Genomic DNA, 15,765 nt, shown 5'->3' on the forward strand with positions numbered 1-15,765 from the left:
TCATCCTAACTAAAATAAATTTATGAAAAGTTAAGTATCTATAAACATCTGTTCATATACATAAAATTGATAATTATGGAAAAAATGTATATATAAACAAGATAGGCATGATTTCAAATCTGAAATCTACACTTTGTATCTATCTATCAATCATTTATCTGTCTACCTATCTTTCTAACTATACCTATCAATTATGCTTCTATAGAGCTAATCTCAGGCAGAACACCCAGAAACTCTGAGCCTCAGTTATGGGCATAATAATGCTTAGTATAAAGCATTAGCATCATTGTAAAAGCTAAATCAATTTAAGGTATTTAGTAAAGAGTTTTGCATATATTAAGTGTGAAATAAATACTGGATTTAATTCTCTCTGAAGACATTATTAATACAGTCATATTCCATAGAAGTTAAATGTCTCTCAAGTATAAGAAGCATTATTTTAAAATGATTATGATAAGTTCAATTCAGTTCAACAAACATTTGTGGAACTCTATGTAACTTATGCTTTGTGATTAAATCTTTTCTGCTTTCAATATTTCAACAAAGGAAATACAAACACCACAGCTATTCAATCAGTGATCATATAAATACATTTAGATCTTCTTTTAAAAATAGTCATTATAAACCATGAATTCCAAGATTGCATAGTTCAAATAGATAAATTTTAGGACTCACTTTTTTGATAATTATTTTTGATAAGTAGCATTTTACACTGCTTTCATCATTTTCTATATAATGCCTTCTTAGGAGGTCAAAAGCACTTCCTTATTGATTCTTTTTTTTTTTTTTAATCCTTCAGTGTAAATGAAGTAGAAATTAACATGGCTAGTTTTGTCCTACAACTTCTTCAACCTTACTCTGTTTTATTATGCCAAACCTTTTTCTTTTAATATCAGCAGCATCGATTGGTGCCAGCAACACTGATCTAGAAACAGTGTTAATTATCTGCAGCTGCACAGGCAGCAAGGGAGCATAAAACACTGGGCTTCTTGTTCACAATATACAAAAACAATGAAACAATCACCCTCAGCTGTCAGCATCTGCAGATCTTTCCCCAAGGGTAACAATATAACAAGTGGATCACATTCAAAGCTTGGGAAACCCATCATGTACTTCATATTAAAGCATCTAAATAACGGGTTATGTTACCATATTGGAAAAACGTGCTGCAGCTAAAGTTCTTTCTCATTATTCATCCTACTATTTTCTTTTAACTGGTAATGATAATGGTAACAGAAAGTTAGCACAATAACAAAGATATCACCTGGTTTGAGACCAGTTCTTCACAGAAAAAGCCATTTGGAGACAATATCCAAATATATGACTTTGAACGTCACATGTTTGGATGGTTTACACCATCCTCTACACTGGCAGTGGTGGTCAAAACTAGAGTAAAACTGTGATTCACCTAACCATGTTATTTTTCTGATTTCAGAGGACAATTATTGTTACTTAAAACACTAAGGAAGGAGAAATTTACTAATTATTTCAATTATTTACAAATCCAAGTGAAGGACCTACTAGTTTCTTAAAACCAATTGTTACATCCCTCATTTCATATTTAAATATCCTTCTTTACAAGACAATGTTCTTTTCAGGGATATGGATGGAGCTGGTAGCCATCATCCCAGCAAACTAACACAGGAACAGAAAACCAAACACCACGTGTTCTCACTTATAAGTGAGAGCTGAACAATGAGAACACATTGACACAGGGAGGGGAACAACACACACTATGGCCTGTTGGTGGGGGTTAAGGGGAGGGAGAGCATCAAGATAGACAGCTAATGCATGCAGGGCTTAATACTTAGGCGATAGGCTGATAGGTGCAGTAAACCACCATGGGACACCTTTACCTATATAACAAACCTGCACATTCTGCACATGTATCCCGGAACTTAAAATAAAATAAAATATTTAAAAATCCTCCTTTTCCTTTTATTTGATAAATCATGCATTCATTTATTCTGCCTTTAAAACATACTTGTTGACTGATGCCTATACCCTTCTTAATTCATTTTCAACAAATATACGCAAAGCACTAAGAAAATAAACTTTAAACCTAGATTATCTAGATTGACCATTTCAATTGATCAAACTATTTGTCAAAATTTTCTTCCTAAATATTTTACAAATGGCAGCTGTTTTACTAACCTCCTCAAAGAAAACATGTACTGAGCAGTAATTCAAGATCTGGGTACACAGTAGTAAATAAGACACTTTCACTGAGCTCAGTCAGTCGAAGGAGATCAATGTTAGACAAACGATTACAAGTGTTGTGAGCACTGTAAGATGCGAAGGTTAAAATTCTAAAGCAATGGAGAAATGAGTGTGATATATTGGGAAGAGGAGACTGGAAAGTGTGTTTGAAAAACTGTATTCCCCTTGCAGAAAGAAACAGCAGGTTTCCTTTCTCTTTTATGAGATCAAGGGAAGAAAGAATAAGTCGTTCCTTTAAATGGAAACAAGGTAGCAATTTGTATTCTAAACTATGCAAATGGACAAAAATTGATCAATTAAGCCGTCTTTCCCTGCTTTCTCTACCACATCCCCAAAATACACACAATCCTCAGATCTAAGATCTAGATTATTTATATTAGCCATTTTTATTGATCAAACTGCTTGGCAAAGCTCTTCTTCCCTAAGTGTTGTATAAATAATCACTATGTACTGACATCCTCAAGGCAAATAAAGCATATCAAATATTAATCTTAAAATCAATTTGTTGGAAACTAGTGATTTATTTATTGAATAGAGCATGGATTGAATGGAAATTTATAAATAGTCTCTATCAGAAATAGAACAGGACTAAATGCTATTTACATAAACATTTTGAAATTCACCCACTAAAAGCATGTTAGTCTCCCCTCTGAACCCTCTCCACCACTACACCAAAGGCAAAGCTTCAGTAGTGCCCTATTAAGGATCTTTCAATTTTATATATTAAGGGACATTTGGCTATTGGTTTCTGATAGTCTTTATCATGTTAAGGAAGATTTTTGCCTGTACTTAAGTCGTTTAATAAGTCAGAGAAGTAACGAGACACCATAGTGGTAAAAAGCTTAGACTCTGGGGTCGATCAGTACAGATTAGAATTGAAGGTCTGAAAATTTCTAGCTTTGTAGTCTTGAGTCAGTTACTTTAACCTCTCTTAGCGTCAGTGTCCAGCAAGTGTCAAAACGAGTGTGTCTCTGCCACAGATATGATATTAACTGCGACGTCTTTGGTTGCTCTTTGACTTGGGTTCACGGGGCCAGGGGTGAAGTGGCAGGTGAATCTTTTCAAAGCGGCAGGTGAATCTTTTCAAAGCTGTTAAATGTCTGCACATGGAAATCTTTCCCAAGGTCTCTAGAACTTGTGATCAAACAGTTTTTGCTTTTATGGGAGATAAACTGACTTAGTCTCTGTAACTTAGGTGAGAGATCATATATGAATCCCTTTTGACACCCTTCTCTTTTTTATTTCACCCCCAATATACACAAATTCACATATTAATGTTTTTAAATTTGTACGATTAATTAATAGAAATGCCAAGAAATTTAGAATCCTAAGGAAATAAATAGAAAAACGAGTTTCTGGCCCAAAGCTTTGTTATCCCTCTGTAAAATTAGCATCAACGTCAGGATTGATGGGGGATATGTTACTGATAACTGCTTCACCCATTTGTGCTTTCCCCTAGTAGGCTAACTTTACAGAATTGTGATTTCCAAAGTCTTTTGTTCTTTATATCACCAAACTGTTATTTTCTTTCTCCTACTCCCTCTCTCTGTTCCACAAGTACATTATTGATATACCATGATTCTAACCCAAGTGCACTCATTTTCAAATCCACATACCTTTGTTACATCAACCTCCCTTGGTTCTAGAAATCTGCCACTATAGACTTAACATTGTGGAATAAACACTTCTAATCCTGTTGGCATGTACAACAGGGTGTTATGTATATGTCCTCTTACATTATAAGAAACATCAATGTAACTTAAATATTTGCTGTTTCCTAGAAATGCTATTTATATTCTTATTTTCCAATATTCTTATTCTTATTCTCTTACTGTTGGTGTGTTTGAGTAATAGAATTTATATGCAAGTACACTAAAGCCAAAAATCCAATTTTTCTCTGAGCATACACAAATAGCAAAATTTTCTTTGTTCATTTGATTTAAAAGCAATACATAAGTCCATTTTCAGAGAAAGAGTATTCTCAAAAAATAACTTTAAAAATGATAAAGGAAACGAATACACCACTTGTTTCAGTCAGTTAAACAATGAATTCACGTTTGATTGTGGCGCGTTCAAATTTTTAAGACTCAGCACCAGACTACACAGGCTATTTCTAAATTACTGGTCCTTCCCAAAACAGAGCCCGTCTAACAGAAGCAGTGCTGGTTGTTATAAGACACTTGAAATCCTCCCTTCTTTTTTAGAAATTGTGAATCAGCATCCAGGGAACAGATACAAGGACTCCACTGGCATGAGTGACCACTAAAGAAGGCATCCTGAGGGGTTCAAGTCCCAAGTCCCTATTTCGTGACTTTTAATCTCTTTTTATGAACATCAATCATTTTCTCTCCTTTAACTTTCTGTCTCCTGAGGGAAATAAAGATGTTTGAATAGCCACAAACAAAAATATGTGGAGGGAACAAAACTAATTCTTCCTTAAACTTGAAAAAGCACAAACGTCTAGATATAACATTTTAAATATCATCTTTATAAGACCTTCTTTATTTAGTAATATATGCCTCAAATTCTATAATCTGTAGTAATTGTGACTGATACCAATGTTTAACCCAAGTGAATCATAATTGTATTAACTAAGCTTCTGTAACTTTCAATAAAATTCTGCATAAAAGATTAGCAGGCACTGCCAAATATTTATACCCTGAAGTTATTCCTGGTAAGGAGCGCTGTTCAATCAGTGGGATTAAATTTAACAATGTTTACCTGTGTGTAAGCCTCCGGTGACTAATGCAGACTGCAGTCTGATAATCTTGAGCAATGCATACTTTATGGCGACTACATTTCATCTTTAAGCATGGATCCTTAGCTGGATCTAAAGCTAAAAAAAATTGCAAAGAAAATATTAAAATAAGCTTCTGTAAAAGTAAGTATCAAATCCCATCAAACACAATTTGATCAGGTAATTTACATAATGCTTAATTGTAAACTTTCTTCACATTCTTTCTCTATTAAGAGAAACTTCTACTTCTACCCACATAACTCAGAGTTAACAGCTAGCTGTAGTTTAGTCTCATCCACTCTATTCAGAAGCTAAGATGCACATATGCCTATGATCAGACAATGTGTTATCAAAATAGAAACTTTAAGACTCAAACTCTCTGTAGTTGCTACTGCCTTCTAAGCAGCAAAGGTGGTGAAATAGAGTATGTTACTGAAGTATTTTATGACAGTGGAAAACTACAATCTATACCCTTGCTTTCCCGAGATAAATGCTGGTGGGTAAATAAAAGGGACGAAATGAACAAACAAAAATGTCAGTGGACATTAATGGATATCTTTGGCTATCCAAAAATAGGCTAGAGCTGTATTTGGAGACTGGATGAATATATCATACTAAGAATTGAGATTCTGCATTTTCATTTTTACATCTGTATATAATATTTGGACCACCATTTCTTCAAACAAACCTCTGTCGGTATGGCTGTCAACAAAAAGGCTATTCAAATGTTGACGGTTTCATTTTATAACATCTTTATTTATATGTAATTCACATACTACACAATTCCGGCAGTTAAGTTTACAACCAATATTTTTCAGTATATTTGCAATTATAAAACTATCACCACAATCAATATTAGAATAATTTCATCACCAAAAATACCCAAACATATCCTCTTGTTATCATCACCTATTCCCTCTCCCCTCCAACTAGTATTAGGCAACTACTCATCTAATTTCCATCTCTAGAGATTTTCCTATTCTAGACATTTTATATAAATTGAGTGTTAAAATTTGTGGTGCTTTGTGCCTAGCTTCTTTCACTTGGAACAATGTTTCTGAAATTCAATCGTGTTGTACCATGAATCACTACCTAATTCCCTTATATTGTTGAATATTATGCCATTTTACAGATATACCACATTTTATTTATTCACTAGTAGATATGAATTTTGGTTGTTTCCACTTTTTGGCTATTGTAAATAATACTGCTATTGGTGATCATTCATGGTTAATCCCAGTGACACTTTGTTGTAATTTATTGTTGGGGGCAGACCAGAGGAGGAGTTGGTACAAATAAACAAAAGGCACTGAGTGTCCAGATTTGGTACATGCCAAAATTGAGAGAAAGAAACAATGAAATATAGTAAACAAAAAATTCTAGTGCACAAAGAGAAATAAAACCAGAAAAATGTGCATTTGGAATATGCAGAAGTATTTGGAAGGGCTCCAGGCTGACCAGTAGACATAAAATGTGGATTTGAGACAATCTTTGAGGGTACCTCAAGCTGATTCTTAAGCATATTTAGTCAATAGCCTAAATAAAGTGAATATATTTTGATAATCAATGCATTTTATTTATTTTATTATATTTTATTTTATTTTTGAGACAGAGTCACTCTCTGATGCCCTGGCTAGAGTTCAGTGGTGCGATCTCAGCTCACTGCAACCTCCTCTTCACAGGCTTAAGTGATTCTCCTGCCTCAGCCTCCCAAGTTGCTGGGACTACAGGCACCCACCACCATGCCCAGATAATTTTTGTATTTTTAGTAGAGACGGGGTTTCACCATGTTGGCCAGGCTGCTCTCGAACTCCTGACCCCAAATGATCCACCCACCTTAGCCTCCCAAAGTGCTGGGATTACAATGGTGAGCCACTGCCCTCTGCCTGATAATGAACATAAAATACAGATGTAAGCTATAATATATATGCACATATATCTTACTGATTTCAATATATAAAGTATATTTCTGCAAAACTCTTGTTAGAGATTTTACTTAACCATGAGATTTAAAATAAAGGATGTTAACACATATCACTGGTGAAATTTTAATTAACAGACATTTTATATTATCCCATGCTAAAGTGGTTAAGACATTAAATGCATCTATTTGGAACACAGATGTTTCAATTTTCTCCATACTAAGAGAATTTTTTAAAATAAGTAATGATTAGATTAATTATAGCTTTCCTTGTTTGGTCAGTAGCTTTAATAATGAAAATAAACTGTATTAATTTTTCATTGTCTATAACATGTTAAATATACTTTGTGCAGTATGCAAATGTAAATTGCTACAACATTCTTTTTAGACTATCACAGTTTGAATCATAATTAGGTAAAAAATGCTGTCTTCAAAACATTGCACTACAAAAGTGTATGACTTCTTGTTGGACAACATAAAGGAAAAAAACACACAATAACTTAGAAGACATTAAAAGTGTTTTGAGCTATTTCTAATGTTTAGTCTGTTGATTTCTAATTATTAAAATCACTTTTTAAAATTCATTAAACAATTCTGCCTAACAAATAATGTACTGCCTCTGTACTATATGTACATATATGCCATATTCTCCTTTTGAGTATATTTAATCTTGGACTTACGTTATGAAAAAGGAGTGTTTTCATTTTGAAATAAAACACTATAGTACATATAAAATTTTGATTAATCTAGCTACGATTCAAATGCAGACTGGTATGATTATAGTTATTTTTTTCTTTACCTTATAAAATCTACATTCAATAATTTCCAAAAGTTCTGTGACACAGTTTTGTCATATATGCTCAAGAAAATGGAACTCAAAAATTGGTATACAGTGAAAATAGAACAAATTTAACACATGAAAAATAATGTAATGAGTTTTACATAGGATTCTATGTAAATGACCAAATACGAGAGGAGCAGTATTTGTCAGGAGATGGAAAACATAGGAGAAAGTAAACATAAAGAATCAGATACAGAGCACATACAATAACAAAAAGACCACTTTCTGTGCATGAGATTTTAACCATCTGTATTTTTTAGTAGAACTCACATTGTTGGCAGCTTAAAAAATACAAAACATTACACACTGTAAATACAGATGCCTAAGATTTTATTCTTGAAACCACAACAATAACACAACAAATTTCTCTTGGCTGAAGTCCATGGATTAGAATCAATCCTGTGCCTTAAAGAGACCTGGCATAAATTCATCATCTCCCTCTGTTGTGTTCTTTTTTCCATCTTGTTTTCCATTTAGCATCTCCTCTTCTGTTCTGCATGATTGTATTCAGTTTTCTCTCTAGCAACCAGTCAAACTACCTCTAGAAAGATTTCAGCAATTGCATTTGACTTCACTTGGCTATATTCTTTTCTTCATCCTAATCTCTACTAAACTTCCTGGTCAGTGTAAACTAACCTGGGTACCTGACAAGTAAGTTTTTTTTGGTTGTGCTTCAAAAAACACCATCTGTATTTTAAACAACTGCCATATAATGTATCCTTTGAGCGTCATTACATTTGCAATGTAGGATCTCCCTCAATCTTTTGCCAGAATACTTGTTTTTTGGTCCAGAATTTTTCCCAGTTACTTCCAGACAAAGCCCTGGGCTTCATTCACATTTGTTTTTGGTCTCACCTATCCTTGCTGCCTCAGGCATTCCCACCATTATGGGCTGGATGAGGCCTGATTCTTCTTAGTTTATGCTAGGACAGATATCATACAAGAATTGTATCTTGTCTCCAGCAGACTCAACATTTTGATTGGCAGAGATGTATAAATAGTTATTAATAATTAGAATACATTGTTAAGTGGAACTTACATGCATATAATATGTATACATGTTACATTACATGTATAATATGCATACACAGACAGACAGAGATCACATTATGGTGAATGGGAGAAAACTAGAATGAGTGACACCTTAGGTAAGTTTTACAAGAATATAGGACCCACCAAGTGCACAAAATGAAGCTCCAGAATAAGTAGATAGAATAAATAGCAAAAATGTAAAAAAAGGATGCCCTACTCATGGAATGGCAGATAGTTCAGGACCAATGAAATATAAAATACTCATATCGCCTGTGAGTATCATGGAAAACACTGAACAGGGAGATGGAAGCTTCTTAGCCTTCCAGAGTTTTATCGTTTTGGTAATGTCATGGCCTGGCATGATTTTAGGTAGAAGAGTGGCAGGATTATGTATTGCAGAAAGACCACACACAAGAATTTGGAGATGGTTTGAAGTGTGTGTGATTAAGACAGGGATATTAACAAGCTGTATGAGAGAGAAAGAATAAGAACCTGATCTAAGATAAATGGGTGTAAAGATGGAGAAGAGGGGATGCATTTCAAAGACATAAAGGACACTGATTCAATAGGTCTAATTATTAATTTAATAGAAGGGGGAAATTGGTCAGAAATAAAAGAAATGGTGTTTGGTGGCACCACTGAACAATAAATAAGATATTTGGTGACGAGAAAAAAATATAACAAGTTTAGTTGTGAGAAGTTAAGGTGATGACCTTATCTTTCATATTAGTGAAATGCCTGTGGTGACATCCAGATACTAATACTCAGCTGTCACCTAGATATTTGGATCTAGTATTCCAAGGAGAAATTAGGGGAAAGATGTCCCTCCAGTAGTCATCTTAAATAATGTACATTAGAAACATAATCAGTCTTGTAATCTAGTTAGATTTTTAGGATGCTCAGCTTGATGACATATGTAAAGTAAAAAGATGGAAAACCTATTTTTATGGCCAACTCTCTTATCTTCTTCCCACAGCACATTTTTGGGCTGGAAAAGAGAACTCAGGCACCATCTCCCAGGTTTTACACATACTGAGAACAGAATAATGGACAATGATTTTCTTTTTTTCCTTTATTCTTTTTTTTTGAGATGGAGTCTCACTCTGTCGCCCACGCTGGAGTGCAGTGGTGTGATCTCAGCTCACTGCAAGCTCTGCCTCCCAGGTTCACGCCATTCTCCTGCCTCAGCCTCCCGAGTAGCTGGGACTACAGGCGCCCGCCACCATGCCTGGCTAATTTTTTTTGTATTTTTTAGTAGAGATGGGGTTTCACCATGTTAGCCAGGATGGTCTCGATCCCCTGACCTTGTGATCCACCTGCCTCGGCCTCCCAAAGGCCTGGGATTACAGGCGTGAGCCACCGCGCACAGCCTGGACAATGATTTTCTTGGAGTCATCAACTTCTTGCCCATTGCCTTAATATTTTGAGAACAGGGATGCAGAAACCATTAAAACAAAAAACAGTACTCAAAATCCCTTTATATACTTTGTGCAAACCCTCTACTCTGGACAAGAAATGATTGGAAAGTTCTTAAACCTTAGAATTTCAATGTCCTTTAAAATACTGACTTATAATCACAAAACCCAAAAACCTCTGATAATTGAAAGGTCTTTGTTTTGTTGTTGTTGTTGTTGCTGGGGACTTGCAAATACTTGTGAAAATCTCATTAGATAAAGAAAAGGATACTGTGAAATAATGTAAATTAGTTTATGATTTTAACTCAATTTAGCATTTAGCTTCAAAAGGACTACTGTTTTTAATTGCAGAGTGGTGTGCTGCAGAATTATAAATTTTTTTACAGGGTATACATGTAGTTGTATGCATTATATGATACACAAATCATATTGATTTTTTACAGTATGAAAATTTCAAAATTCTATACACATCTGTTCTAAGCATTTGGATGGGACATTATATGAGCATTCAATTATTACAATTTATTCAGTATCTGCTATGTGCCAGTACAGTTCTTTTTTGTTTATGTGTAAAATATCCTTAAAACCATTTTCTGAAACATGTTAGCATCTCAGTTTTAGATGTCAGAAAACTATAGCTCAAATACAATGTTTATCCTAGGATGTATAACTAGCAATTAGTAGAACCAGGTTTCAAACCCAAGCCCTTGGAATTACAAAACCTGAATAATTAGCCACTGAAGAATCCCGTTTCCTGAGCTTTCAGTGACACTCAGAGTAGCTGAAACAATGTCCTGTGATCAGCTGACCTTTATATTCTCTATAACAGAATAAAAAGTTAAAACTTTCGCTGAAATAATATTCATATATAATATCTAGTAAGACAAGCAGAAAAGACTGTAAGATTGACTATTACCAGAGTATTTGTCTAGTTTTGATTCTGCGAGTTCATTCTTATGCTTACATATGTTGCTTTCTCTCTAATAAATCAGTTCCATATACAATTGCTTGGAACCTAATACTGTATTCTGATAATTCGCCTACCCAGAAAATCATTCAACAATGCCTAAAAGCCATCTATTTAATCTGATCTTTACATTTCACATTAAAGCACTATCATTTTAATGCAAAATACAGACTTTTTGGGGAAAGCCTTTAACTATTTGATCTGTTCATTAATTTTTCACTATTTTAAAATATTCATCATATGTTCTATTTTAATTCTGCCTCCTTTCCCCAGGCATATTTCTAGCCAGGGGTATTGTTTCCTAATACCTGTTGCTACTACAGCACTGCTTCTCTCATATACTCTTTATCCCTCGCAACTCAAAACTCTCAGGTGCCACTTTGCTCTTTCATCACAGCATGGCCACGTCCAAGGATTCTTTGGGTAAATGTTGTTGTCACTCTTTTCTATAAAGATTCCTTTCCATAGAGATGTACTTAAGGTAAGTTTTTGTTGTTGTTATCACTAGAATTCATGAGACTGTTCTCTATCACCAGAGCTTTCTTCCAAAGAGTACATATATCCCTGCATTCACCTTGAAGCATTATTTTTCAGTTCTCAGAAATGTGTGAATTTAATGGAGCTCAAGGAAACATTAGTACCCTGGCTTCTGGCTCTATTCTTGTGTGATTAATACAATACATATTAGATTTTTAGGATGCTCAGCTTGATGACTTCCTTTTATATCTGTAGAGTATTGGTTCCAGGACCCTGGAGGGTACCAAAATCCGCAGATGCTCAAGACCCTTATGGAAAATGGTGCAGTAGTTCCAAGTAATATACACACATCCTCTTGTATAGTTTAAGTAATCCCTAGATTATTCATAATGCCTAATACAATGTAAATGCTATAAAATAGTTGGTATACTATATTTATTTTATCAGTATTTTTATTGTTATATTGCTATTTTAATTTTTTTTCAAATTTTTTGGTCCGTGGCTGCTTGAATCCACAGATGTGGAGCCTGCCTATTCTGAGGGCCAGTTGTAATCTGATTTAAGCAACAAGTCAGTCCTTACTGCCATCTCCATAAAACCTTAACTATCTGGCTGCAAAGAAGTTAGTCACATTGTTTATAAAACAAGGTCATTGCCCTATGGAAATCTAAAATGCCCTTTATTATAGCTGTAGAAAATCCTTTTCTTCCTCTGCGGCAAGAAAAATATTGACTAGATTTTATAACTTTAAAATGAAAAAGTTTAAATTTGTGACAAGCCTGCCTGTGTTCAGTAGAACCTCTAAGAGCTTACTGATGATGATTTTGCCAACAGCTTTTCCTCCTCTCGTGAGTGAAGGTGACAGGGCAGTGCTTAATTACCAATATTACCATTGGCCACAGTCTAATGACGTTAAGGTATTAGACCTTCTAAATATCAGTCTGTTTCAAAATTTTATTTTGTTTCAAGAGGATTTATGAAAGAAATAAATTTTTCACATATTTCTAAGTGTTGAAAGGAAAAAGAATAAAAGGTAATTCAGTGCTAATAAAATATGCACAAGGTTCATGCAAATTGGGAAGGCTAAGAAGACAATGAAAATAAGTTTTAAAACTATAAATACGTTTATTTCTTGAGCTTGAGCAGTAGTAGCAGTCCATTAGTATTATAATAGCAAGATTGTTTTATATCTAAAAATAACTTTTTAGATACAGAGTTGAAGGATTAAAAATCAGCATTTTTTAAATGCCTAATTTTGCAGATGTACTAGATCATAAAGAATTTCAGGAAGATTAATATTCTATTGTAATGTTTTATATGTGATTTTTGTACCATGTTGATCCTACTATAATATAAATATATACTTAATTCTTATTTTCAAATATAGAATGATTAAGTCATATTAGGACATTTATAATTCTTAGCAACATTATAAACTATATTACTAGAGGTAATATTAGCATGAAGCTATAAAAATTGTAGCATAAAAGGCTATGGTAGAGGATTTGAATATGAAAGTCTTACATATTTAGGGACCATATAATGATGTTACACAGTCTTTTTAAGAAATTCTTTCTTCAAAAGTGAATTCTCATTTTAGATAGTCACATTTTTCTCTTTAACCAAGTAAACTTGTGCTTACATGCTGACTACTGTTTTCAAATGTCTTTTGTAAAATGTAGTACATGTACACCATGTAAGACTATACAGCCATAAGAAAGAATGAAATCATGTCCTTTGCCACAACATGGATACAGCTGGAGGCCATTATTCTAAGTGAAGTAACACAGAAACAGAAAATCAAATACCACATATTCTTCCTTACAAGTGGGAGCTAAACAAAGAGTACACATGGACCTAAAGATGGAAACAATAGACAGTGGGGACTCCAAAAGCAAGAAGGGAGGGAAGCGGGGGAAGGACTGGAAAAACTATTTAGTACTATGGTCACTACTTGAGCGATGGGTTCACTAGATGCTAAGCCCCAGCATTACACAGTACATCCATGTAATAACCTGCACATGTACCCCCAGAATCCATAACAATTAAAAAGAATAATATATCCCTAAAAAGTTTTAAAAAATAAAAGGTCTTCAATTACTTTTTCTTTTGTATAACTAATATGCTTCATATCATATTTACATGATAATACATTTATCCTTCAATAATGTCTGTCCCATATCCAGAAAAATTATAATTAGAAAATATTAATAAACATCCAACAACAACAAAATAACTTAAAAAAATACTAAACCATAGGCTAGGATCTGGCAATTTTAGTATGTATCCGAGGGCATTACATGTTCTCTTGGGTGATACAAAGAAAATGGGAACTAGATTTGGGAATTCTTTAAAGCTTGGATTCCTGAAGAGCTCCTTCTTTAATTAAATAAGAAAGTCCAGCAACTAACCAAAATAAACATAAAATTGCAAGTGTATCCAGATACTGGTTTAAAAAATAATTACCATGAAAGGATATAAAATTCCAAGTCTTTTCCACATTGGTGGTGAGGTTTTAATTTATATTACTTTCACAGTGTAAAAAAATTCAAGCTCATAATTTAACAAAACATTGGTGGAAATCAGTTACAAATCCTAAGGCTGTGAGAGAAACAAATGCAATTTCTGCAGCATCTGAATTTTTCACCAGCCAGTGCATACAGAACCCTCACAATACCAAAAATAACAACAAAAATAACAAAATAAACATAATGAAGAGGATCACACACACAAAACTGCAAACCACACCAGGAAACAAATAATCCAAACCACTCAAAAATCCAAATTCAATCCACTCAAAAACTAGTATATCAAGAAATCAAAATATTCTTGTAAAATCAGAAAGGGACAAAATATTAAGCATGTTTATATTAATTCATGTCATAAGAGAAAATATTTGATTAAAGATAAAATAAATATAGAAATATAAAAACATGATAATATGAAAAAAATTAAAACAGACCTTCTAGAAATTAAAAAGAATTAAAATTTAAAAAGTAGTTGCAGATTAACAACCCTAGCCTTCAGAGGAAATAATAGTGAGTTCTGAGTATAATTATTAAAATTAAACTAACTACCAAAGCACATTATGTTGAAACTGCAAAGAAATAAACAATAAGCAGGTGGGGGGAGTAAATTGAAAGCAACCAAAAGGAAAAAGCAGTTTGTTTTCAGGGAACAACCAGAGACTAAGAGCAAATTTATGAGTTAATGGCAAATCATGGCAAAACATGTGAAATCATATATTGTGGTGAGGAACAAATAATTATCAAATAAGAATTCCAGGCCACACACGGTGGCTCATACCTGTAACACCAGTATTTTGGGAGGCTGAGGTGGAGAGATCGCTTGAGCTCAAGAGTTTGAGATTACCCTGGGTAATATGGAAAAACCCATCTCTACAAAAAGTACAAAAATTAGCTGGATGTGCTGGCCATGCCTGTAGTCCCAGCTACTCAGAAGGCTGAGATGTAGAGAATCGTTTGAGCCCAGGAGGTTGAGGCTGCAGTAAGCCAAGGTCACGCCACTGCACTCCAGTCTGGGTGATACAGTGAGACTCTGTCTCAAAAAAAAAAAAAAAAAAAATCCAGACACATCCAAGTTATTCTTTAAGAAAAATACATTTAGGAAAAATATGTTCATAAAGATACATTCATAAAAATTATTAAATGTACAGCACAATTTGTACATGTTGAAAGAACAACAAAAGGATATGCTTCAACAAATAGGAGAAAATTATACCGATGGACCCAGAAGGAATAGTGAATTGCAAGAAGCGATGATGAGCAATAAACTGATAAAATTTGATAATTTAAAATTAGTTACGTTAGTAAAAATATTAATAGAAAAATGAGTAATTTGCACCGGGGGGAGATAAAATGAGATGAAACTCATTAAAAATAGTGAGGAAGTTGACTGTCAAAGATTTGGGGCTAATGTGATATAAGATCCTAGCACTCTTCAGAAGGACAATGGAACAAATTATTATGTAGTTACTTTCATCCAGTTTTGCTGGTTGTGCATGTAAACATTTAAAACAAATCACTCAAAGAAGAGCGAGAGATTTCATAACTTTTAAACTAGCACAAAGTAAAATGATAAAAAGGAACTCAATTATATCAAAACTCAATTGATGAAACAGAAAAAAAAAGATAG

The 15,765-nt window shown here is 33.8% G+C and overlaps 1 protein-coding gene across 4 annotated transcripts in view; it reads right to left on the reverse strand.

The window, feature by feature from the left end:
- The window catches only part of SPOCK3 (SPARC (osteonectin), cwcv and kazal like domains proteoglycan 3), a 499,153-nt gene that overhangs the window by 241,546 nt on the left and 241,842 nt on the right, over positions 1-15,765 (reverse strand). For all 4 annotated transcript variants that reach the window (XM_054486169.2, XM_063664262.1, XM_054486170.2 and 1 more), the window contains one exon: positions 4,942-5,056. In XM_054486169.2, the coding sequence (XP_054342144.1) occupies positions 4,942-5,056 (115 nt within the window). The remainder of the gene's footprint in view (positions 1-4,941; positions 5,057-15,765) is intronic.

This window comes from Pongo pygmaeus, chromosome 3 (assembly GCF_028885625.2).
Source record: "Pongo pygmaeus isolate AG05252 chromosome 3, NHGRI_mPonPyg2-v2.0_pri, whole genome shotgun sequence".
Lineage (NCBI taxonomy): Eukaryota > Metazoa > Chordata > Mammalia > Primates > Hominidae > Pongo > Pongo pygmaeus.